This window comes from Eupeodes corollae, chromosome 1, assembly GCF_945859685.1.
Source record: "Eupeodes corollae chromosome 1, idEupCoro1.1, whole genome shotgun sequence".
Lineage (NCBI taxonomy): Eukaryota > Metazoa > Arthropoda > Insecta > Diptera > Syrphidae > Eupeodes > Eupeodes corollae.
The window spans coordinates 227,455,994-227,483,414 of NC_079147.1; the positions used below are offsets into that span (position 1 = coordinate 227,455,994).

The 27,421-nt window shown below is 34.7% G+C and overlaps 1 protein-coding gene across 2 annotated transcripts; it reads left to right on the top strand.

Moving 5' to 3' along the window:
* Positions 1-326: 326 nt before the first annotated feature.
* On the top strand, positions 327-27,421 carry LOC129939367 (histone-lysine N-methyltransferase 2D-like). Of its 2 annotated transcripts, XM_056047352.1 has the most exons (5): positions 327-1,613; positions 1,802-3,085; positions 3,145-3,242; positions 19,436-19,551; positions 26,504-27,421. In XM_056047352.1, exons 1-5 carry the CDS (start codon positions 738-740, stop codon positions 26,866-26,868), a joined length of 2,739 nt encoding a protein of 912 aa, XP_055903327.1. In that variant the 5' UTR covers positions 327-737; the 3' UTR covers positions 26,869-27,421. The 2 variants fall into 2 exon arrangements, with proteins under 2 accessions (XP_055903327.1, XP_055903328.1); XM_056047353.1 differs by lacking the exon at positions 19,436-19,551 and having other exon boundaries at positions 26,504-26,641.

Here is a 27,421-nt window from a genome sequence, read left to right on the forward strand (position 1 = left end):
TACCAGAAGTTTACTTTCCCTATCTGCAGTGATTCTGCCGTGGATATGTTTTTGTTATTTAAATACGTCTCTAACAATTCTATTAATGAATGAAAATGTTTGTCTTCACTTAAATCTTTAAATTATTTCAAGACATAATGAAGTTTCTTGAACTAGTTTTCGAAAACAAAATGCAGATACATGTAAATCAACCATAATAAATAAACGAAAACTGTGTTCCAAGCCTAAGCCAGCTGTCTTCGCTGAACACACTCAATTTCATCGCATCCAATGATAATTCACCCGTTCGCATTTACGAACGTAAACATGGCGTCTTACAGCAAAAATCACACAGACATTAAAGTGAAGTAAGGTCGGTCTGTTAATTGTAATCATGCAATTCGAATTCTTTTTAATATAATTTATCTCCCCTTAAAAATAAGGTTTAAATCTATAAGTTGCTATTTCTACCAAATATAATACCCATTTTTTATGAAAGTCCCTCAATAAGTTCCGATTTGTGTCTTTTTCCCTGCTAAAAAGTTAAATTAAAATACACTGTTTTGATGCAAGGGTGCATCAAAAAGCTCCCAAACTGACAGTCGAGTCGAGTACATAGTGCAAAAAGAAAATGTTTTCCTTTTGCTGTAGTCAGCAGATTTAAAATAATATAAAAAAAAACTGCAAGTACAAGAAATTTGCGAGCAAAGCAAGAGACTGTATTATGCAATTACAAGGAAGAAGTTAGATAACACGAAATGATTTACAACATCCGTCAGCCTCCAGTTTATGCCGCCCAACAACAGCAGCCACTAGGACCGAACAGTGGCGGCGGCGGTGGTGGCGGGACAGATCAAACCACATCAAGTACAATGAAGCAAAACAATGGGCATTTGCTGGCAGAGAAGCTAATCATCGGCCTTGACCATGTACCGCCTGCATTCAATCTTCTCGCGCAGCTAAGGGGCTTGAATGGTGCCAATTTACAATACATCCGCAAGGAGACAGGGGTGAATATTACACTGCGCGGTATGGGATCGTTGTTTGTCGATCCCGCCACCGGCACCGAGTCTCAGGAGCCACTTCACTTTTTTATCGAACATCAGCGTTTGGAGAATCTCAATTCGGCCAAACAACTCGCAAAAAATCTGATCGAAACTTTGCAACAGGAGTTCCTACAGTTTCAGCAGCAACAACAATCGCCGGCACTACCTCAGATCAATATACCACCTCCTTCGCTGATAAGTGTGCCTCCGCCGTCGATTATTCAATCGAACGTAGCTCCGCCGGCAGTTCCTGCTGCTGCTACTGCTGGTGGCGCAGCTCCGGCGAACATAATTCACCAGCAATTTTTGACGCAGGGGGGAATCCCTATCCATATGCAACAAGGGAATATGGTCATCCAGCCGCAGCCGGGAGGCAGTCATAACTTGAGCATACCCCCACCAATGAAACAGATTGTCCAGTTTCATCAACCGCCGCCACAAATTCAGACGGCAGGTGCTCCATTGCAAGCCACACAGACCACATCGTCTCCGATTATTCTCAATCATCAGCCTCAGACTTCGATCCAGTATCAATACATTCAGCAGCCGGCTAGGGATGCACAAGGCAACCAATTGACGTTGCAGCAGGTTTGTAATTTTGTATTATCTTTGTAGTCCTAGGCTAGAACCGCATCCTTAAAGCCTGAGTTCTAAATATATCAAAGTAGCCCCTGTATGATGTCCACTGAGTAGTTTATCCTAACCGGGAAGAGCCTCAGTACCTGTTCTTAAAGTCATTTACTTTTAAAACATTTTATTTTATTATATTTCATTAGGTATACCACCAACAACCGCAGCAAATACAAGGCATACAAATGCAGGCCCTACCACCTCCCAATCAGCTGCAGCAACAACAGCAGTATATTACTGTCCAAGGAAATACCGCCTATATGGTTCCTCCTCCAACGATAATCCAACAGACTCAAGGTCAACCCACTCAGTTGTCGATTATTCAACATCCTCCACCACTTCATATGCAGCTACCACCTGGCTCGATCACTGTCCAAACCCCAATCGCCGAAGCAATGCAACAACAATTGGAGCAGAATCAGCTTAGGGCGGAACAAGCCTCGGCTACAGAAAATGAGGAATACTCGATCGAGAAGCAAGAGGAAATTGAGCAACCTCCAGTAGACGAAGAAACTGGAGTAGTTGTACCTACTGCAGCTGAAAGCGAAGTGTCCCTCGTTCGCACCCTAACAACATCCGTTCCACCTCCTCAACAACAACTGATGCGCCAGCCACCTCCGCCACCCATGACACATGTACCTCCGCCAACAATTACTATGTCTGTGCCTCCGCCGATAAATGGCGTCCAGCAACATATCGTTGGAAATACTCTCTACACTACAACAACCACAAATCCCGTCGGCAGCATTCAGCAGTTCCAACAGCAAGTAATACCCTTGCAACCGCAGCATCAACAGACGCAGCAGTACATCCATACCGCTCCAAATGGCCAGAATTATGTTATGAACACTGCGACAGCTCAGTGGCAAGCTCGAGCTCCGCAGCCCACTCAATTCTTGACACAGCAAATCTCGGCTGGCGACATTCACACACTACCACCGCCGGCAGTTTCAATGAGCGGGATTCCGGTGTCCGGAGCTTCTGTTCAACAGGCAGCACCAATGGCAGTTACGTTTTCGCAACCCATGATGCAGCAACAACTTCAACTACAGTTTCAGCCCCAAATGATGCAACAAGTACAAATGCAAGCGCAACCCGGTACCCAGCAGTTCAATATTATTCAAACGCAACCACCTCCTACTCAAGCGCTGCTCCAACAGCATCATCAGCAGCAGCAACAACAACAACAACAACAACAAATGGGACTTATAAGTGTGAATCAGAATGGTTTAGCCTACACTCAAACAACTTCAAGTGCTCCGCCCGCCTTTTTACAACAGCAGCTGCAGCAACAACATCAACAGCAACAACATCAACAACAGCAGCAGCAACAGCAGCAGCAGCAACAATTACAACAGTTGCAGCAGCAGCAACAACAACAACTGCAACAGCAACATCAGCAACAAAGATCTCTGCCACCACCTCCGACGGTAAAAAAAGTACACAATCCTTTTTTTCATGACAAATCCCTAAATTAATAAAATTTTAGTATGCGGAGCAAATGATGGTGAGAAGTGGACAGAAACGGAAATCGACCAGCGATCCCACTGAGGCACCTCCGCCAATGCAACCTAGATTAGGTGTGGGGTAAGTGAATTTTTGAATAAACATTTTCTTGCATTTTTTTAAAACTATATAAATCAATTAATGAAAACGTGTGCAAATTTTTATTGCGTGGTTATGGGCAATTCATTTTGTTTAATAAAAAGATTTTTTTTTAAATCTTAGATCTTAGACCACCAACGCTGGCGAATGTAATTTGTAAATATATTAAAATAATAATAACAAATAAAATTAATCAATAAGTATTTTAGATTTCGTATATTTGTTAGATTGGTTTTGCATTGAGGGTATTCATTTTTTGCTGTTAGATTCTTTGAGATATTTGATATAAAGGCTCTTTCAATACTACGGGTGGTTGGTTTTTGGAAATAATTCGCTAATAATAATGCGATTTCCTTATGTTTCAAATGATAGTTCCAAAATGTATGTTTTTTATTTTGATTGCTTGCATACAACTTTCGCAAAACATAACACTTTTATTGTACAAACCGTCGCGTCTTTTATTTGAAATAAATTTTAGTAATGCAAACTCGTGGCTTATAAGTACCTTTAAACTTTTAATTTAAATATTGAGAATTATATTATTAAAATTTGTAGACTAAAGCTAAAAATTAGGTCAGTAGGAATAAAAAATAGTATAAAAATATGTAAATGGTGCCCAGGGGGAAATTTTTAACTTTAAACTGCGATTACCGAAATACCCGTTGAGGTTGAAGCGCAGGATTTGCGGAATAGTTAGTGGCCATATATTATTAGTTTGAATATTTGATATATTTTTTTTTATTGAATTTAAAAGTTAAAAATATTCTAACCTTAATTAAATTCAATACAAAAACCGTATTCCAATCAAAAACTTATGTAGAAAGGTGTGATTAGTACATTTTAGTTTAGTTAAGTTTATTTAATTCATTGATATGCTATACACATTAAGATACAATATCTTGTTAAAAAGTGATAGCTTAAATAATGTACAAATTTGATAACAAAACCTAACTTTAATTTAATACAATAGCAAGAAAGTATATGCAAAATTATAAAATAGAAATTACATTTTAATGGAAAAAACTGAGCAGTTTAATTTAATTGGTACCACCATTGATTTAAATTAAATTATTAAAGGTAAAACCTCATAAATAACTAAGACGAAGAAAAGAGTTTAAGTTTGTTCTCAAATATTTTAACATTTCAAGTCTTCTTATATCTCTTGGCAAGCAGTTCCAAAGACGAATGGCGTTGACAAAGAACTGTCGCTCGGATGTTAGGCATGAATGTCGTGGGATTATAAGTGCATTTGATCTATTAGAAATTGGGAATAGTAATCTATAAAAAAGATACTGTGATTGACGCGTATTCATAAGGTTAAAAAGAAGAAGAAGGGTTGGGTAGTGAAGAAAATGATTGAACTGCATATTGTGTAGGAAGTTAGCAAAGCCAGAGATGTGGTCATACCTTTTTAGACAATATACGTATCTTATTGTGTTGTTGAACGCAACTCGTAAGTTTTCGTCTACTCTCAGCGTCACAGTTACAATAGATTTCACAACCATGTTTTTGCTAGCATCTTTCTAGTATTTATAGGCGTTATGTGTTGGGAATTTTGAAGAATTCTAAGAGGTCCATATACCTTACCAACAGTTGTATTAATGTGATTTTTCCATGATAAAAACCTGTTAAAAACTACTCTAAGATTCTTAGCTGTCTCTACAAATTCAATACTGGCATTATCAAGCATTAATCGAGGGAAATAAGAAAGATCCAGAGACCATTTAGAAATAACTTAGCATTTAGTTTTGGTGGGTGTAAGAACCATGTGTGAATGCTTTTAAGGTCCTGGTTTATGTTATGGGTGAAATTTTCAATAAGACAAAGCTAACTTCTCAAATAAAGTTGCACATCATCTGCATACATGTGTGTGAGGTAGAACTTCAAAATAGATGGCAGTTCATTTATATATGGTACCAGATTTGTTGCATAAGACGAAAAATTAAATTGGTGTTTTAGCTTACTTATAAGAATGGAGTGGTCAAGTGTGTCAAAAGCTTTTGAAAAATCCAATAGAACCATAAAACTCAACTTATCGTTATCAAAAGCTTTCCTTAGGTCTTCAGTCACAGTGATAGATGAAAAGGTGTTAGTAAATTGGCTCCACTAAGACGTATACTTATTTGCTTTTGCATAATCCTTTCCAAGACCTTGGAAAGAAAGGGAAGTGGAGAAATTGGACGAAACTCTTTGCCATTGGATGTTTTGGAACTATTTTTGTTAACTTCCAAGGCTTGGGAAAGATGCCACTTGTTAATACAGTGTTAAACACGTGTGTGACGTAAGGTAAAATCAAGGAAAGTAAAGCTCAAATAAATACAGGGTCTACACCATCAACTCCAACCGCATTCGACTTCACCAACATAAAACTTTCAACAACGTCAGTACAATTTATCCCAGAAAATTCAAACCTAGGCACAGTATCAGAGATATGATCTTTATTTATAACAGCATTATGATTAAGTTGTTAATAATTGTTTTTTCAACTTACTACTATCGATGTTATAACAGTCATTTCCACAGTTTTCGGCCATTCATTGCCAAATTAAGGCGACTTTTAAAAAAATTTGACTTTTCTGAGCGTATCTAACAAACAACTTTGTTTCTTAACAAACAGTATGATCTATGAAGGTCATCTAAACTGTATCTTTTCCACCGAAGGTACGCTTTCTGGAGTAAACCACGGTCGAGATTGATGAGTTAGGCATTTTTGTTAAAGTGGAACATAAGTATTAAAGAGATGATCCATATTAGATTGAAGGAATTCCAATGACATATAGTAAATTCTATCCCATTTAACCGTTGAAACATTTCTCTCAAGAGCAGGAATATCAATGTTTTTAAAATCTCTATATTGGAAAACTTTTATAGGGGTTATTATATTGAAATTTAAAGTAAGAAATATGAGATCATGTTTTGAAAAAGCAGGTGCAATAAGTTGATCGTAGAAAAGAACATCACTCATATTACTAACGAAAATAACATCAATGAGCGATTTGGAACTACTTGTAAAATGAGTTGGCGTATGCACATTTATTGGTGACATATTAAAAGATCCCACAGTGTCAATTAATATCCTCTCATGTAGAAGATTACTATAAATGTCGCCACACAAGACAATTTTAGTTGACATCAAAGCTATTTGTTCGATGAGAGATGTTCGACCTGTAGACCGTAACGAGTAAGAGTTTATCTTCTCCACACACCATGTCAAAAAAAATATATTCAATTTTACTACCAGTGTTTGACACAATTTATCCTACAGGTAATACCATCTCGAACATAGATTGCAATACCTCTTCCTCTATCACCTCTATCAGCCCTAAAAAGTCTGTAACCCTTTAGCTCAAACATATTGTTTGGAAAATTAATGGGAAACCAAGTTTCAGAGACACAGATAGCATCAATTCCAGAACCTTCAAAAACATATCTTAGCTCGTCAATTTTTTGTAGTGTGCATTTATATGACAAACTTTAAATCCCATGCACTGATTGCAGAACACCCTAAGCATAGAACGCAACACCAAGCCATCACCAACACCTGAGGAATTCATGCCAAAAAACTCAAAATATATCGTATAGTTTAAAAAGTATAGTAAGAGCTTTACCAATAATAAACTAACTAAAATAAAAATGTTTAGATATGAAACTAAACAAATGGGACACACAAAATATTATTCTGAACAAAGTTTTATTTTGCAACTAATAGATAAAAGATACAATTATATTGCAAATGTAAAAGACAAGAACCAGCCGAAACAAGGGGACGTCCAAAGAAAACTTCACCTACCCTCACCGAAATGATAGTTAGAAAAGCTCTTATGGATCTATTTATTTATTTATTTATTAATTCTATCTACGAGCTAAAGGCTCAACAGATGCAAAAAATAATAAATACATAGGTACAGTGGCTCACAGCTTATTTGACCCTCCCCTAATTAATACATTCAACTGAGTATACTTCCTAAACAATAAAATTTATTAAAAAAGTACAAACACAGGAACTTTAATTAAGATTTAATCTTTAAAATAACAATTTAACCAACTTTATTTTATTTTGAAATATTAAACTTTATTTTATTTTGAAATATTAAATTTTACCTAAGAAAAACGAAATAATTAGATTTTCCAATGCCACAGCTTATTTGACTCATTGTGTTTAAGGAGCAACTGCTCAATCAAAAACATAGGAATATCGGTGTTTATTATGTCAGTCTCTAAGTTGTTATATTTCCAAATAAAGTCATAAGTTTCACTTATTTTTCATTAAGGCAGCACGTTTTTAAAACATGAGAAAGCGAACAACGTGAAATTGTCCTCTTTCATCACAGGAATGGACTTTCTCGCAGTAAAATTGCGGAAATTGTCAATATTCCAGACGGCACGGTCAAGGCCATAATCGGCCGTTTTGTTTTTGAAACCCGTGTGGAAAATAAGGGAAGAAATGCTCCGAACAAAATATTTACTGCGTCAGATGAAGGATACATTATGCGCAAAGTGAAGTTATCGGCACCAAAACTGACTAAATAAATAAATTGGGTGGCGCATAAGTCCGTTGTGAACCAGGGCCTAGTGACTGACAACTCTCAACCATTCCTGTGTGCGAGTCTGTTGTTAGGGATGGAAGGGACCTACAGTTTTAAGCCAAATCCGAACGTCAAATTTGAGAAAGCACTTTTCATGACAAGAATTACTCTTGGAAAATTTGTCAATTCCTCGCAAGAGGCAGTACTCGCGAAAATTAACTTTGTTTTTAAGGTGACACAGGCAGAGATTGAACCCAAGACCCCTTGCATGACAGTCCAACGCACTAACCATCATGCCACGGGTACTTATACCAAAACTGACTAGTGAGGTGAAAAACGAGCTCGGAAAGTCTTGCTCTCCCGAAACCATAAGACGCATTTTGAGGAATAACGAGTTTAATGGATGAGTTGCTCGAAAAAAGTCTTTCAATTAACAAGAAAAACCGAGATAGTCGTTTAAGGTTCGCAAAAGAACACATTAAAAAGGATGCTAGCTTTTGGGACCAATATTTGCGGACGAGTCAAAGTTCAACATTTTCGGATCCGCAGGCGATCTTATGTCTAGCGCAAACCAAATACAGAGCTCCAGGACAAAAATCTCAGAGCAACTGTGAAGCATGGAGGTGGTCATGTCATGGTTTGGGCCTGCATGTCATCAGCCGGAGTTGGGAAGCTGGAGTTCATTGAGAGTATAATGGATAAAATGGTGTACCTCAATATCCTCGAAAAAAAATTTGCTCCAAAGTGCAGAACAATTGGGCATAAAACGCTAGTTTCGGTTTTATCAAGACAACGAACCGAAACATACTTCAGGAATTGTCCAAACATGGCTGATTTATAACTGTCCCCACGTCATAAAACCCCCAGCACAGTCTCCGGATTTGAATGTTATAGAAAACCTCTGGTCCATTTGGGGTAAAAACCTTCGAAAACGACACATTTAAAACAAAATTGACCACAAAACTGCATTGACTGAAGAATGGGCAAGAATCACTCCAGAAACAACAAACAAATTAAGGCAGTATTAGAAGAAAAGGGTAGACATACAAAATAATAAAATTAACATTAATTTGCGTAATCTTTTTGTATTAAGTGTTTATTTAAAATGGGTCAAATAAGCTGTTACGCTTAATAATTGATTTAATTATGTTTTTGTTATCTTGTTGTGCAATTTTAATTTTAGTAAAATAAATGAAGAGATTTTGTTTACGTTATAAACCCACTGGAAATTTCTGTTTTTATTTTTCTGATACCTTTCTTCGCTGAAGAACTATTCTCTCATAAACTTGTTAATATACGATGGGTCAAATAATCTGTGAGCCACTGTATATATAAAAAATAAATAATTTACAATTCATGTTTAATTTCTTAAAAATAGATGATACAAATCATTGTTGAAATTGTTTCTAGGACATGTTATGTCAATATGACTAATTATTTCCTTGAACTTCCTAATTGACCTTGAAACTGGTTAATTCAGTCCATAATTTCTCATATATTTAGGTTGAAAAAGAAGGAATCTTTCTCTCAATGGTCTAATCTAGGAATAAATAAAGTATCTCGCACAAATATTATATCATGAATAGTTCTTCGAGATTTAAGAGATTGCAGACCCAGAAGATTACATTGAGCTTGGGAATCTGGACAAAAATTCCAGCGCATTTTACTAAACACATATTTTGTGAAACGATTCTGAACTTTCTCAATTCTATCCGAAAATGTTTGTGGGAATGGATTCCATATGACATCAGCATACTCAAGTAATGATCTCACTAATGATTATATAGAGGTGTAAGCGTAAAGGGATCCGAAAAGTTAGATGAGTTTCTTTTAATGAAACTAATCATAGAGTTGGCTTTGGCGACAAGAGCATCCATGTGTGGAACAAATCTAAACTTGGAATCAAAGGAGCCACCCAAATCCTTTACTGTAGCAGTTATCTGAAGAGAGATATGATCAAGAGAATACGCAAACTCATAAGTTGAGAGTTTCCTAGAGACAGAGATAGCGAAGCATTTCTTGACATTAAGTTTAAGACTATTAACCAAACGCCAGTTTAATAAATGATCGAGGTCTATTCGGAGATTAATGCAATCATAAATGGAATTCACATTTAAAAATAATTTAAGATCATTAGCATATATGAACATAGGCTGAACTTTATGTTTTTGCAAATAAAGATTATAAATAAAAGTGGGCCCAGATGACTGCCCTGAAATGAAACTCCTGTGGTAAATTTAATAGATCACGAGATTTGATTTTCAAGTCTTATGTTTTGTACCCCATCAGTTAAAAAAGATGAATTCCGCTGAAGGAGATTAGAGTGAATCCCAAAGTTATTAAGCTTAACGAAGCAGTATGTTGTGGCATACAGAATCAAATGCCTCACTAAAATCCGTGTAGATATCTTATACTTGATTTTGACTTTCTATACAATTAATAACAAAAAAGGAAAAACATTCGAGATTAGTGACAGTTGATCAACCAGATATAAATCTATGCATGTTCTTTTACGAAAAAATACAGTTTGATCTTTACTAAACTTTTGAGCAATTAAGGAATTGTGGACAGCTTACAAATGTCTCTGTAATTTTCAAAATTATTTTTCGAACCAAACTTATGAATTGGGATCAGAAAAGAAGATTTCTATTCGTCCAAAAATGTTCCAGACGATAAAGATAAGTTGAATATAATTTGCAATGGAAAGTATACAGAACTAGAGCATTTTTTTAAGACAAGAGCAAAAATGTCATCGACACCAGGAATGTGATTGGGTTTAAGATTCTGAAGACTATTCTAAGTGTATTGCGCTAATATCTACTTTAGGGGTAATATCTGAAAGAAGTTCCAAGTTTCCTTGTGATTCAAAAAATTGAGCAAAAAAGACTTTTATTATAATGTCAGTAGAATTATCCCCTCTAAAATTCATTGTAGTAGAAAAGCCAATTGATTTCCTCTTAGAATTAATAAAACTTCAGAATCGTTTCGGATCACTTTTCAAATTAAGCTCAATATTCGAAATATAATTCCTGTGTAAGAATTTGCTGAGAACCATGAATTCTTTACGAAGTTAACAAAATGTATGTTTGTTATACCACGGAAGTTTTGAGATATTCTTTTTTGTCCTATAAGGTACAAATATATAATATATTTAAGTAGTTAGAAAGAACAGCAATATCAAAAACTCTTCTCGAAATCAATATTTTAATGTCTATTTTAATTTAAGAGCATTTTAGACTTAAAGAATAAGAAGTTCGGTGGGAATTCGGACTCGAATTGGAATCGTTTCAAAAATATAACAAAACGGGTTTTGCCTTTCACACTTTAAGCCTTAAAATAGCCATCCGTAGTAAGGTAGACATATATATGTATATGAATAACAAATACAATATCCAAAGTAGAATCACTTAAGATTGAAATAAATTTTCGACGTTGTTACGTTCGATTGATGTGTTCGTAGAGTAGCTTCCAACATACAAAGCTCCATGACGTCAGTCTAAAACTCAAGATAAACTTTGATATTTTGACAGATTTTTTTTTTTTTTTTTCAATTTATAAACAAAACATTATTATGAAGTTAATGTATTTACAGTTAAAACAAAACTGATCATTACCCACAAGAATTAAACAAATGTATAAACATACACGAAAAATTGAAAAGATATTATTTAAATAACAAAACAGCATTTAAATCTCAATTTTCACCTACGACAATATTTTATACAATGATCGATATAATATTTCAGTGATAGGCATTTGATTAGTATTTTATTTAAAATTGTTATATGCGAAACGATGATTATATATAAATAAAAGCACTTAAAACTTAAAAAAAAAATACTAATCTAATTCGATTCTTTATTTATGTTAAGATATTATTATTATTATATTAATTAAATTTGAAAAAGTTATATTATCATTAATTAATAAAACGTCTTTTCGCTACTTCAAATGTAGATAAGTCATAATAAGTAATCCTACTTATTGTCATTGTCTCAAATGCTTGTTTGAAGATGTTCGTTTTAAGATATTTAATATTTTAAACACAAACTTAATTATATTTGTGGTAAATTCATCAATAGCTGCAGATTCTGACATGTTTCTTTGAGATTTGAGTGACGCTTTTCATTTACATCCTTCAACGAAAAACAGAATATTTTATCACAAAAACCGTACCCGTTTTTTATTTTATGCTTAGGCCTATTTGGTAAGATTTTGGCCCATTCTTTTACTATTTTTTCTCTAAAATCATTTAAATGTTTTGAGTTTCTGGTCTAAATATGTTTGTGAGTGACAGGAATAATGTCACATTGTACGATCAACTTTTGGTTCCTGTTTTTTCTAAGCATGGTTAGATTTTTCTAATACTTAACTTTAGCCTTAATTATTCAGAGATTTCTATAATATTAATAAGAACTTTAAACTCTCTATATATTATATGCCTTCCTCAAATGACCAGATTGAATTTTTTACACATAATATCTCTGAACTGTACGAGGGTCGTTTGGAAAGTCCGTGCGAAAATAAAAACTGCTTAATTTTTTTGGATAAATCTTTTTTATTTTTCAACGTAGTCTCCCTTCAGGCCAATACACTTCTTCCAACGCTGCTCTAATTTGTTGATGACTTCCGAATAATAGGATTTGTCCCCAAGTCTGTAAAGTAGCTATTGGTTTCTGCAATCGCCATCCATATTTCATCCACAGTGATGAAACGACGCTTTAAGTCCTGCGGGTTTTTCTGGAACAGCTGCAAACCATTCTTGCAACACTGCACACGATCTCGTTTTTGGTCAATCGTGAGCAATCGCGGCACCCACCTTGGGATAGCTTTCTCATGTCCAAATGTTGATGCAAAGTATTATGTACTCGTTCACTCGAGATACCCACAGCACTTGCAATCCCACGCACCTTCACTCTTCTGTCTATCAATGATTTCTGGATTTGTAACCTCAACAGGTCGTCCAGAACGTTCAGCGTCCGAAAATTTTGAAACTACTTGAAAACTGTTCTACTAGAAAGTGCGCAGTCTTGATAAAAGTTTATCAAGCTTTTGTTTAGTCTCCTGAGGAGTTTTGCATTTCATAAAATAATGTTTAATCAACACACGAAATTATTTTTCGTTAATTTTTTTGACTTCCTCAATTAAAACGAATGTCAAACACAAACCAATAGACCGACCTGGCTAAAACTTGGTGTGTATTCTTTCAAGACATGGTACTAACTGTAAGTAATCTCGATATGCACCAGTAGTGCCATCTGTCTGACTTTGCACGGACTTTTCAAACGACCCACGTATATTACCAATGCCCCTTTAAAACAAAACTGTTATTCAAAACAATAATCCATGATTTTCTTGTGCCATTAGAGACTTGATGCAACAGCCAGATGACGCCTTTACGAATTGGAAAAGATATCCACATTTTGCTCACTCCGTAACAGAGTAGTAGCTATGATACGCGAGGCTAAGTACCAACATTTTTCTTAACTGCTTAGCACAAGCTCAAATGTTTGCCAGCTCTGGAAAAACCTACGCAAAATCGGAATCGGAAAGACCAAATTTGGTGCTGTTAAGGACATTGATGGCAATAAATTTAATGAAAAATTCATTTCTTCTCCACCGCCACAGGTCCCACAAATTAGGCCTTCAATTTCTTCAATTTGATTTACTGACCAACGCGACAGTCATGAGCCTTGTTTCGAATTTTCTGCAATAGATAGTGTTGATGCAGTCGAAAGTGTTCTTTCTATTAAGTAAAAAGCTGTTGGGCTCGATGATATACATCCTACCAAAAACGAAAGGATCCTTCAAAAACAAATTAACGTCTAAATCTTGCTGTTGTTAAGCAATTACGATATTTAGGTAAAAAAAATAAAATTAAAAATAAAATAAAATAAAATACTTACTTATCCGGTTCACATTCCATGAAGGGTCTCAGCCTGAGATACTGCAGTCTTCCATCGTGAACGATCCCTCACATGCACTCTCCAGTCACCGAGACCAAGCGTTCTGGTATCCACAGTCACTTGGTCCTTGTACTGTGGGTTCGGTCTTCCTTGTCGTCTTGAACCTGGGGGCTGGGCTGAGATGACTTTCTTGTCTAAAGCTTGGTCGTCCATTCGCTCGATGTGGCCGAGCCAATGTAGTCGTCTTTTCTTGGCCTTCTTGACTACATCCATATCGTGGTACAACTCATACAGTTCTTAGTTGCCATCGTCGCATACGGGATCAAAAATCCATCGAAGAATTTTTCTTTCGAAAGTGCCCAGTACAATTCCCCTTTTTTACTTATCGTCCAGCATTCGGCGCCGTAGAGTAGGACTGGTAAAATCAAAGTTTTGTATAGCAGACACTTTGTCTTTCGAGTGAGGAGTTTTGAACCCAGTTGTTTGGCCAAACCGAAGCAGCAGCAGTTCGCTAGGGTAATTCTTCTTCGGATCTCCACTAAGGTGTCATTCGTGGGATTGATGTTTGTTCCAAGGTAGGTGAACTCCTTAACTACCTCGAAATTGCTGCTACCAACAGTGACGTTTTGTCCTAGGCGGTGGACAGATGTTGCTTTGTTTGTTGATAACATGTACTTTGTTTTGTCCTCATTCACTTTAAGACCAACTAGTTTCACCTGGTCTTCAATCGCTGTGAAGGCCTCAAGTATAGCTCTCTTGGATCGACCGATTATGTCTATGTCGTCCGCATAGCCTAGGAGCTGGGTGGATTTGTTAAAGATAGTGCCCTCCGTGCTCACACCTGCCTTACGTACTATCTGCTCCAGGACTATGTTGAAGAAGTTACATGACAACGCATCTCCTTGTCTAAACCCTGTGCAAGTTTGGAATAACTCGGATGAGCTGTTACCCATTTGTACACTGCATTGCGTATTGTTTAGCGTCATGCGGCACAGCCGGATCAGATTGTTCGGGATCCCGAATTCAGACATCGCCATCATAAGCTCTTGGCGGTGGATGCTACCATAAGCAGCTTTAAAGTCGATGAAAAAATGGTGGGTTTCGACTTGAAATGCGTTGTTCTTTTCCAGGATCTGCCTCAGTGTGAATATTTGGTTTATCGTTTTTCTAGTACGTGCCGATATTTGTTTTGCATGAAGGTTTAAGACGATCACACAGTACGTTGGATAGGATTTTGTATGCAACATTAAGTAGGGATATGCCACGGTAGTTTTTGCATAACATCGGGTCGCCTTTTTTGTACATGGGGCACATATGGAGCATTCTTCCTGCGGTTTATCAAAACACTTCCTCCATGTTTAAGGAGTTCCGAGGGTTTGCCATCCGACCCGGCGGACTTGTTATTTTTTAGCTTTTGGATGGCTCTTCTTCTCTGCTGGGGGCTGGGACTGGGTCTTCATTGACTGGTCTTGCTTCTCTTTCGTCATTATCTTGCTCGAAATGTTTCGCATTCAGCAGTTGTTGAAAGTGCTGCTTGAAAACATCTACAATTCCCTGTGCTTCGGTGACAAAGTTTCCTCCACTTTTTCGAAGAGCTTGTGTCCCGGTTCTGAAACCAGAAGCTAATTGCTTCGACCTTTTAAAGAAACGTCGGGTGTTGTTCTTGGCCCGAGACTCCTCTAGATCTTGGAGCTGAGAAACTGCAGATGCTCTTTTCTTCCTTCGCAGGGTCTTTTTCTCATTTATCCTTTTTTTTTTACACTTCAGAATTTCAGAAAGTAGTAAGCTTATAGCAAGCGTCAAACTACGATCAGAGGCTCATCATAAGTGCATGTGTTAGTTGTTAGTAAAAAATAATACAAATATAGCCTAACACACGCACAAAATACAAAACAAAATTAGCATTTAACTATTACAGAACAAAAAATAAAATGAGAACGATTACGATAGTGGAGCACTGGTTCTAAACAATGATTTTAATTCCACCTTATTTAAATTTAAATCTATCGATGAACAGTTTAAGTTATATAAAATGCTCATTCGACTTAAAGCTTCATTCTTGCCATAGTTAGTTCTATGGAAGTCAATATGTATAAAATCAAATGTGCGCAGGTGATGAGTTCCGCCCCGGTAATTCAAATGTACACAAGATAGCAAATAAGGTGCATCAATTTCACCATTAATGAGTTGATGAAAAAATACTAAGTCATTATTAACACGCCTTTGATGGAGAGATTGCATTTGAAGAAGTAGAATACGATGTTCATAGGGAGGCAGATCGTAGGGATCTTCCCAAGGAAGACCTTTTAGGGCAAAGCGAATGAAATTATGTTGAATTGATTCAATACGTTTTCTATGAATTTCGTAATAGGGAGTCCATACCTGCGAAGCATATTCAAGATGAGAACGAACATGGCAATCATACAAAGAAAGGGTAACATAGGGATCATTGAACTCCTTTGCCCAGCGTTTTATAAAACCAAGCATAGAACTTGCCTTATTAACAATAACATTAATGTGATGTGTAAACTCTAAGTTGGAACAGAAATGTACACCTAAATCTTTAAATGTGGAGACACGACAGAGTTTTTGCTATGATATACAGTAGTCAAATACGTTACTGATTAGTTTTTTAGTGAAAGTTATAGTCTGGCATTTTAAAGGGTTGAGTAAGAGGCTATTTTTCCCACACCAAAATGTAAAACTATCAATGTCGGCTTGTAAAAGAATACGATCATGGTTGGACTTTATTATTTTGAAAATCTTCATATCGTCAGCAAAAATGAGAAGTTCACTTGAACGTAGACATGACGATACATCGTTAATAGACAGGATGAACAGAAAAGGGCCAAGATGGCTTCCCTGGGGAACACCAGATTGAGCAACAAAAGGTTCAGAATGAAAATTTCTAAATTTTACCTCGTAGGATCTGTTTTTAAGGTATGACTTAATCCAAGCTAAGAAAAATGGTGGTAAACCAAGAGCCTTAAGTTTAAATAAAATAATTCCGTGGCTAAGTTGGTCAAAAGCTTTAGAAAAGTCAATGTATACACAGTCAACTTCATAACCTTGTTCTAAAGCGTTTGAACATATGTTTGAGAATGTGAGGAGATTAGTAAAGGTTGATCTTTTTTTCACAAAACCATGTTGCTGTTCGCAAATGATATTTTTACTAAAATATGCTACGCTTTCACAAACAACTTGTTCAAATACTTTAGGAATGCAAGAAAGCTTTGCAATGGGCCTGTAGTTGTTTATATCCGACTTGTTACCTTTCTTTAAGATTGGTGTTAGAAATGACTTCTTCCATATACTGGGAAATTTGCCTGTTTTTAGAGAAAGTTTGAATATTTCAATATTCGTAAGGTACTCTTCCCTTGCTTCTCTTGTTTTCCCTTTTTTTGTCGTTTGATATTCGAGCTCTAAACTTAGCCACTACCAGAAAGTGGTCTGAGTCGACATTTGCTCCTCGGAAAGTGCGCACGTTCAGGATGTTGGATGCGTGCCTTGCGCCGATTAGCACATGGTCGATTTGGTTGGTGGTTCGACAATCTGGAGATCGCCAGGTTGCTGTGTAGATCTTCCGTCTTGGAAATACAGTTCAACTTATCACCGTATTACGAGCTGCAGCAAAGTCAATTAGTAGGAAGCCGTTATCTGTTGTTTCTTCGTGGAGGCTGTGTTTCCAACTAATCCGCCAAAGATGACTTCCTTCCCGATTTTTGCATTGAAGTCTCCGAGTACGATTTTGACGTCGTACTCTGGACAGGCTCGGTAGTCTCCATCCAGGAGGTCGTAGAAATCCTCTTGCTAGACTCCCCAGCATCATCGGTAGGGGCGTGTGCACATATTATACTGATGTTCTGTAATGTGGCCTTAATGCGGATCACAGCCAGGCGATCACTTATTGGTTTGAAATCCATGACTTTCGATTTAAGCCGATTTCCCACGACGAATCCGCATCCAAATATATGCAATCTTTGATGATAGCTATAATAAATGTCGCAATTTTTTATCTTCATTGTCCTTGATATTACTGCGAGAGGACAGATTCAACTTTCTGAGTTGCTCCTGGAGTGTAGAGGGTTCTTACATTCGTAGTCCGTTGTCGTTCCGGGTCTGATTACCATAAGAGGGGGTTCATTATCCGAGGCTGGTATCTCTCTCATTGCTTTTAAGTTTTTTACTGTGAAGGGGTTGTAAGCCCCTCGCACTAACCTCCAATTTTTTTTGGGCCGTTGATAAAGTGTTTTTTTTTCCGATTTAGCAACCGCGCTTACAAATTTTTCTACACTTTCTTTCAAATTTTGTTTCAAAATCTCAATGAAATTCTTGTGTCTATTGAACCAGAAGCAGAAAAACATTTCCAAACCATCCCAAACTATCCTCCACCATGCTTCATTGTTTTAACTAAATTTTTGAAAGAAGCTCAATATTTGGCTTCCTCCATACCATTCATTTGTCGTCCATCTAAAACAGAGATATTCAATTTTGGTTCGTCTGCAAAAACTACTTTTTCCAGAAGTCGCAATCCTTGAATTGATGCTCCTTTTCAAAATTGTACCGTTTAACTCTGTTTACAGAACTTATAACCTGTTTGCGAATGCAGTTCCTAAAATGCTCTGTTTAAAATTCCTTATTGAGCTCATGATTCATGAAAATTTCGGCTTGCAATGCGATTTTTACTTTCGTAACTTTTAACTACGTTTGACCTTTCTTTGCTATCTAGGTCCGCTATTTATTTCAATGCCTCAACAATCATTTTTCTTAACTCAACCGACGTTTGACACTCCCTTTTTGTGAATTTTATATATTTTAAACAACATTCTGTGATATGCATACAATTTAATGATAAAAATATAGTTAGTATTTTTAGTAACGGTTTTTTGTTATTGATTTCTCGAATTAAGAATACTGTTCGAATAGGAATTTAATCTTATTTTATAGAAAATTATTTCCAGATGAATCATAATGTTGGTTAAATATTATTTATCCGATTTTAAATGACAATACTTCATTAAGTTATTGATTAAGAATAAATTTGTGATTCAAATTAATTGCAATAAAATGCAGATTTGGTTAAAAAGAGTGTACAAAATATTTCGAACCTACTGTACGAAAATGGTTTCGACTGACTATATGTGTTAAAACATATTTACTGTTTTCCTTAAACAAAAAAATACCAAAGCTTCTTTCTTGAAACAACTTCATTAACTAATTGGACAGCTAATAATTGGATTATTCCATTTTGTTCTTAGCCTTCTCTGTTAATCTCCACTTTTTGTCTTAGATTTTGAATATTTTGCCAGGTTTTTATTAATGTCTTCAGACCTTGATTGATTTACATTTGGCATTTAATAGGAAACCGTTTTTGTAAATTTGCTAGCAAATATGTACAAAGCTTAAGGCTTTGCTTTTTTACGTATGTATATACATTTTAACAGAACTCCTACCAAATTTTACAAATTAAACATAACTTACCTTATTTTAAGTAAAATATATAACAAAGAAAAATTGTAAATTTTATATTTATATTTTATATCAAATGATAATTATTATTTTGTACCCATTTACAAATAAATTAATAGTCAAGCTTCACTCGAAGGATTTAACTATTCAAGACTAATTTAACTAAGTGACGATTTAATAATATTATAAACAATTATATCAACCAAATTTTTAAAATTTATATTTTTTTTTGTATACATTTTAAATTATAATAACATAAATAAATTATAAACAGAACTCAACGGGATCTAGCGGATTATACTCAGGCACCTCCTCCACCACCACCGCCACCACCAACAACAACATCTAGTTCTAATTTAAATTCAACAGGTGGCGTTGGCATCGGTCAAGGTTTGTATTTTTTTTAAAACAGAATCTGAAAACACTGTTTTCTTCTTATTTTTGTTTTTTTTTTTTTAAAGTAGATTTTCAACAAAAAAAGGGAAACGAGTAAATTTGTTTTATTAAATAATTAATTTTTTTAGCACTTATTTAGCGCTGTCAAATTTAAAGGATGACCAATTTCTCAACTGAAGCCATCACCCAGAGCATAAACAAATTATTTTTGTGGTCGATAGTACATTTTATATTCAGAGAATTTTATACATTTTTTTTTCGTCTCCTGGTTTTACTTGTTTCTCTTTAAAATATTTTAAACAATTTAAGGATAAAACCTTTCTTCTAGAGTGTGCGTGTTGAGTTGAAAAAAAAACAATAATTAATGAACAAATTGAATTTATTCAAAATTTATATTATTATTATTATTATTGAATTGTAGACTTTAAATTGCTTTTAAGAACCTTTTTTCGTTTTAAATCGCATACAAATGTGTCTTTTGGGCTTAAACTAACTTTTCTGTACAGGCTATGATTGGGTACACAAAAACTTTTTAAATAACGTATTATTACAAAAATTAGATTTTGGAATATAGTATTTATAATATGCATACATTTTTTTTCTCGGAAATAAAATGTTCAGGTTATGAATTTTGAAATAAAATATAAAATTATTATGCTACGATTAAAAAAAAAAAAAACGTAATGATTCTTTGTCTAAAAATTCTAAAGCAAGTTTTTTTCCATACAACTTTCCTTATTAACGTAAAATACAAAATCGTATTTAATTTGAGTGAATTTTTGACGACTTATTATTCAGAGTTGGGAAAAAATAATTAAATTCATTTACAACTACTTGTAATTGAAATCTGCATGCACCTTTTAAATTACTTTATTCATGTAATGTAATTAAAGAGTTTCAATTACTAACAACATGTAATAGTAATCAAAAAAGTAGTAATGATTACTTTTTCCAGTATTAATTAATCACACAAATGTAATTAAATATTATTGTTGTCAATTACATTTTACGTGAAATAAGAAAATATTTTCCTGAAATACTAAGTTCTTTTGATTTTGTTTGATTAATAAGGAAATCAATTACTTTGGCTTTTATTTATGTATTAAGTGTTTTCCCTCAAGAACTTGAAAAAAAATTAAATTTACAATTACAATTACTTTTAGTTGTAATGCAAAAAAGATTAATTACTTTTTACTCGTACTTGTAATTGAAATGAAAAAAGATATTAATTACGAAAATTAAAAATTATTTCCCAATTCTGTTATAGCTACAAAATTTAACTCATTACATCCTGGTGCACTATTCTGTATTACGTTCGAAAAATTTCGAAAAATCAATCGTCTTTGAAATTGATAATACGTGATTTAGGCCCATTTGCTGATACTATTCTTAAATGTGTGTCGCAACTAAGTACATTTTAGATTTTAAGTGCAATTTATATTTGGTTGTTACATTTCATTACAGAATGGCAAACAGACGTCAATTTATACCTACATGAAATTTCAAAACGGGAAATTAAATTTGAAGTTTATATTTGTGGAAAGAATACAAAATTGTTTTCAAGTATTAATTTACGATATGGCTGACAAAAAAAAAGAGGAAGTAACCCAAATCTAACATCAATAGAAACGGACTCTTTTAGAATGTGCTGACTAGTTTCTTCAACGTTACCTAATTCTAAAATTACCGATTTTCGCAGGTATCTGCAAGCTTCAGCACGAGACCCAAAAAGATGAAGCTTTTCTAAAAATATGTATATTGAATATTTATTCAAACTCTATTGAACATGAGTTGAGAAATAGATAATTGGAATTTCACATTGAAATCAAAACCGTGAAGTAAAAACTGATGCCTTCACAATTTTTCCAAACATGTATTCGTTCTCAAATTGTGGGAGCGTATTTAAGGTCTTCGATAAAAATATTTTTTCTTAACTCATCTTCAAAAGAATTGGATGGATAAGAATGTGTCTGTTATTTTATATTGTTTCCATTTCAGTTGTAACTTGTCCTAAGATTTCACAGCTTACAAAAGTAGTTATTTTTAAGGTCTTTGCGTTTTTGTATCCCACTGTTTGATGAAGTTTGGCTTTTTTTTAAATTATGAGCGCATGTCATTTGTCCTAACTTACGCTTTCGGGAGGTTCTAACGACACTCAAAATTTGTTTGTAATATGTTGTACAAAAGGCATGTGGGCGCAATATAAATAAAAGTTGTCTTCAATTGAAAACGAAAGCCGTACGCCAGTACATTATTCAGCCGGCACACGGGCCCTGAGTAATGATGTCATTAAAAATTGTTTTCGCGTTTTTTTTTGCGGAATCACCTGCGATTAATTTAAGTAAAAAACCATATAATCAAATGAAATTAAGTTCTTAACTAAAATCACGCAATTTGCAGAATCTCGACTTCGCTCTTATTCTACTAACATTGAAAACTGTTGCATCATAAGTTGAACCATACCACCTTGCAATCACGTTAATAAACACAATTTTTGCACATTTATCGAAAGATTCCTTTTTCTATTCCACCGTCGCGATGCGTCGAGTCGAGTCCTCTTAAAAGAAAGGTGCTTATCAAAAAAAATCTCGTTTAACTTTTGATTGTGTACTGTAAAGCTTTGCAATGTCTATTTCAAGAATATTGTATCAAACTTGTTATATGGCCGTTCTAGCTTGTAATCCATTTGTCATATTTTTAGTTTGGCGAAATCTTTTTGTTTAAATCCAGTTAATCGAAGCCAAGCAAAATGTTACTTTCCTATCGTAAATTTGACGAGAAGCCTTAACTTTAAATGAATTCGAGAACCTCAACATCTATCAACTCCAAGTTCATATTATTTAGATTTATGTACATACATCAAAAATAAAAATTTATTAAAATTTCATCAACAGACGTTACCTTATAAATTTCATTAGTGCAACATAAGGACTTTATTATTATTATTACTATTTTTTTCCATAAAATAAGTTCCACTTAGTGCCATTTATGATTAACTAAGTTCCGTGCAAACCATTAAGTAGGACATACATAGTTGCTTATGTAGAACATAAATAGTTATTACTAGTATCAGCAAACGGGCCTTAGTGTTACATTTAAAATATTGGAATTAAAAACATACTACTGTATCCTTTTTCGATCGTACATTCCATTTGACTAAATCCACTGCTTTTGTTTAAAATTCAAGTTGAGTCTTCTTTGAAACATCGAGTGTAGCTTCGGTTGTGTGGCACGTAGCGCTGTCCTGTTGAAACTAAATGTTGCCTATATCCTCCTCTTCAATTTTTGTGAACAAAAATTCGTTCAACAGGCCCGATATGCCTTTGGACGAAAATCCGTCCGAAACAGTGACTCGTTTTGGGTGAATCGTCTTTTTAATGTATGCGTGCGGTTTTTCCGTGCCCCAAATGCGACAATTTTGCTTGTTGAAATACCCGCCAAGATAAAATTGAGCTTCATCTGAATAGATGATTTTTTGGGCAAAATATACATGTGCTCTAAGTCTCTCGCAGGCAATATTTCTCAGCGTTGTTCAAACGTATACACAACCAAACGAGTATTCGTTCAACGGAAGCATAAAACTAATTATCTGTCAAATCAGACATGAGCTAAGTGTTACCATTCACGAAATAAGCACTAGTTGAAAAAAAACGTTAGCACTTTATCTGTAAACATTTTTAGTAGTCATAATTAAAAAATGGTCAAAAAAAGGCCAGATTAAAGGCAAAGTTCGATATTGTAGAGAATTGAAATTCATTCTTATTACCATAGTCGTTTCACTTCAAATCAATTGTCGTTTTTTAGTTGCGTCTCTTTTAAAACGATACTGAAAAGCTTACATTTGACAAATAGGTACATTTTGTAGCTCTGAGTTCCGATTGATTGAAATTTTGCTCATTTATTATTTCAGCAAGAGTCAAATCAGACGTTTTGTTACTTCGTGGATTAGTGTAGACGGGGAGAGAATGTCACGCATGTCACAATGCAACGACAATATCCTTGCTATCGATTCCTCAACGTCTTTCGCAAATATTTTTGGTAAATAAAATTGTCTGCTTAACCTTGTATTTTGTGTCAAATCAAACCTTAAAAAAAAAACTTTTGTACTTATTTTTATATGCATTTTACAATTTCGTTTCCATTCCAACTCTCTTTGTTGACTTGTTAGACACCTCTAAAAAATGTTGCAAGGCTTTTAGGCTCCAACAGACGTTTCATATGTTTATGATTCGTTGCTGTTGCCCTAAAGAATCTTTTAAAAACAAGAAAACAAATTACATTTTTTAAAAGCATCAATTGAACATCTTTCACGAATTTGAGCATAAGTTAATGGTTTGATGAGCTTCTATTCCCTTTAGCTTCAAAACTATGAGATGACTTCTGGGTCTTCATTTGACTGTATTAGAAGTTTTCAAAAACCTTAAACGTAATTCATTTTAGAGTCAATTTTTAGAGCTTAATCCTTATCCAAACTCTGATTTTATCTATTTGTGCTCACATTTGGAAATACCCGTTTTCAACATTATTTTTATAATTTTTCAATAAATTACAAAAAACTTGATGTATAAACTTAAAACTACGAATTCGTAATAAGATCAAAAATTGCTTTTATACCATTTAGCGTTTTTCTGTTAAGAACAGTTTTAATATATAATGTATTAGGATTTTTGTAAATAAGTAATATTGAACATTTTTAAACGGAATACGGGGAAGACGATTTAAGATCTATTGACATAGTCACAATAAGCCTAATATAAACTTTTATTCGTATTATAAAAGGTTATATCTCAAGAACCTGAAGAGATAGATTGATTTTGAAGATGGATTCTAATTTAATTCATTTGTAAAAAACATGAGGAATTCTCCCTCGGTTCCTACGCTCGTTGTCATTGACACCGCTTTTGTTAGCGCTTTAGAGAAAGCTAATCTCTTTGCTAGGCAGTTCGCTACCAATTCTACGCTGCCAGTGAGTGTTATGACTCCGCCTGCACTTGAGCGAGTTAGTGATTCTATGGGGCAAATCTTTTTTTGCACTCGTACTGTGGCAAGAGTCCATAGAATCCGTTGGTCCGGGTGGTTTCCCCGCTATTGTTCTGAAGAGGTGTTCTTCAAAGCTGGCAAAACCACTGCTTAAGCTTTTTTAACTGTTCTTCTCCGTATTTGTCCAGCCTATTCCCAAAAAAGGCGAATATTCCTCACCGTCTAATTACCGTCCGATTGCACTTACGTCCTTTCTTTCGAAGTCCATGGAAACGCTGATTAATTATCAGCTCAAGAAATATCTTGAAGATCGAAAGCTTCTTAATGACCGTCAGTACGGCTTTCGAAGCAATAGGTCCACTGGCGATCTCATGGTTCATCTCACCGCACAGTGGAGCAAATCTTTACATCGTTTTGGAGATTATTGCACTTGATATTTCAAAAGCATTTGAAAGGGTTTGTCATCAGGCTCTCTTATTGGTTTGCATGTATACCTGCTTCATTGGATTAGAAATTACCTTTCGGATCGTTCAATACAAGTAGGATTCAAGTCTGAAAATCATAAAATAAAAGCTGGTGTGCCCCAGGGCTCTGTCTGTCTGTCTCTATCTTTAACACTCTTTCTCATTTGTATTAAAAATCTCCTGTCTGCAATTTCTAATCCAATACATTGTTTCGCTGACGATAGTACTCTTAGGTTTTCATATTCGTTTTCAGACTCACACCCTTCTTCTTCGGATGTGGAACTGCAACGACAAAATATGATAAGCTCATTAAATTCCGACCTAAACAGTATAGTGCAAAGGGGATTAAAAAACCGCTTGAAATTTAATGCTTCGAAAACCCAATGCTGTCTTGTATCGTTAAAGCGAGATAAACCCTCTTTGCCACTATCTGTCAGTGGCAGTTGCATCAACGAAACGGAAAATCTCGACATCCTCGGAATGTGCATCAGCAACCACCTTCTGTGGAACGATCACATACGCGACGTCGCCAAAAATGCTGCAAGGTGTTTTGGTTTCCTAAGGCGATGCAAGAAATATTCCCCCTTCTGATCTGGCTGTTATTAACAAGACTTATATACGTCCAAAGCTTGAGTATAACTCCCATCTCTGGGCTGGTGCTTTTGCAACTTATTTAAGCCTCTTGGATAGTATTGAAAGTAGAGCATTTAAATTTACCTTTATTTTAACTGTTTATCCTCTAGTGAAATAACCAGCTGCATTCCTCCCCTTAAACAGTTTAACCGTATTACTCGCGCTTGTAGGAATGCGCATCAGTGTACCCTCGAGTCCAACTTCGGCCGTACTGTCAAATACAGAGATTCGTTTTTTTGCCGTACTTCGCGAATGTGGAATTACCTTGTTGACCAATGTTATCTTCAAAATGTTTGCTTGAAACATTTGTTACCACGAAATCCCAAGAAAACTCAACTTAGACTTCTGCAAAGATTTATTTAAGTGACCAGGAGTGTACGAACAGATTTTTGAATCCGTAGTCAAGATATTTTTCCGTTAACATTTTTTATAAAACTAAGATTAATTAATTATTCCAAAATGCTGTTCCTACAAGCCTGTACAGAAAGTTTTAGTTTTTCGCCATTCTTTTTTTTTGCGTTTGCTTTGTTTTATTCAGTTCGCGTAAATTTGCTTTTTATTTTGAATTTGTTATAAATAAAATTTAAAATCATCTGGACTTCTACTAGATTTAAGAACAAACAATAAAAAACAGAAAAAAGATTTTTCAGGTTTTTATTTGTCGGCCAAACAACGGAACAACAACTTTCAAGGATGGCACTTTGTTTTTTAAAAATAAGTTTTTTTTTCATGATAAAAATATAGATTAAATAACTTAATATTATTAAATATTGCAATTAAACTAGAATAGACGCTTAAGAACGCAGCTTTACACTTTTGTTCTTTTATTTATAACAAATTTCGAAAACTTTCATTTATTGTCGATATAGATAACGGTACTGAGCCACCGACGACCACAACAATGGCAACCGAATCCAATCAGTCTACAACACCAAGTCACACGACTCAAGGTCAGAAGCCTGTAGGAAGTCATCCAGCCTATATAGGAATGATGCGGTATAACTCGGACGTGCGCAGAATGGACGGAGGCGGACCGCAGCCACCTCGTCCTCAATACTCATCCGGGCCTCCACCACCACGGGGACGAATGATGTTCAACAACAACTACAACAGTATGAGACCATCGACTCAACATGAAGGAAACTATCGCATGGGGTTCGGACCGCTACCTTACCGCGGTGAAGGTCCTAGCCAGGGCATGAATAACTATGGTCCCCGCAGGATGCAGCGGTAGTGATGAACTGAATTAAAATCAATTATTTACTTCATAAGAATTTAAGGCATATTTATTTACAATTTTTAATACATTATTATTTTTCTTTTTTCATTTTTAAACGCAAACCAAATAAGCTGAAATAAGCACATTTTTTTTATTTTTTAAATATTTTTGTTTATTTAAACATATAATAGATCCGATATATAATTATATATATATACATATATATTTAGCATAAATAAATTGGCTGAATTAAATAAATTAAAAGATCTACCAGTACCCGATGAATTAAACTGACTAAGTAGTGCTGTGACATGATTAAAAGAAAACAAAAAAGAAACACACATTTTATTTAATATTTATCAATTTGATTTAAAATAATTCGATGTGTATTTTATGTGGCTTTTAAAGTCCAAAACAAAGATCAAGTAGATTTTATCAATTTAAATTTTAATTATATACATAATAATAAATATTAAATGTATACATAAATTGTATATTAGGAATATCTTTTAGTGTTTTAGCGATGATAGTATAGAGTTTTTTTTTTAAATAAAATTACAAAAAATAC

Excerpts from the sequence above, each read along its gene's own strand:
- LOC129939367 (XM_056047352.1), top strand. The coding sequence starts at position 738 with ATGATTTACAACATCCGTCAGCCTCCAGTTTATGCCGCCCAACAACAG. Across the intron at positions 1,614-1,801 it reads ACCAATTGACGTTGCAGCAG|GTATACCACCAACAACCGCA; the intron begins GTTTGTAATTTT and ends ATATTTCATTAG. Across the intron at positions 3,086-3,144 it reads CTCTGCCACCACCTCCGACG|TATGCGGAGCAAATGATGGT; the intron begins GTAAAAAAAGTA and ends ATAAAATTTTAG.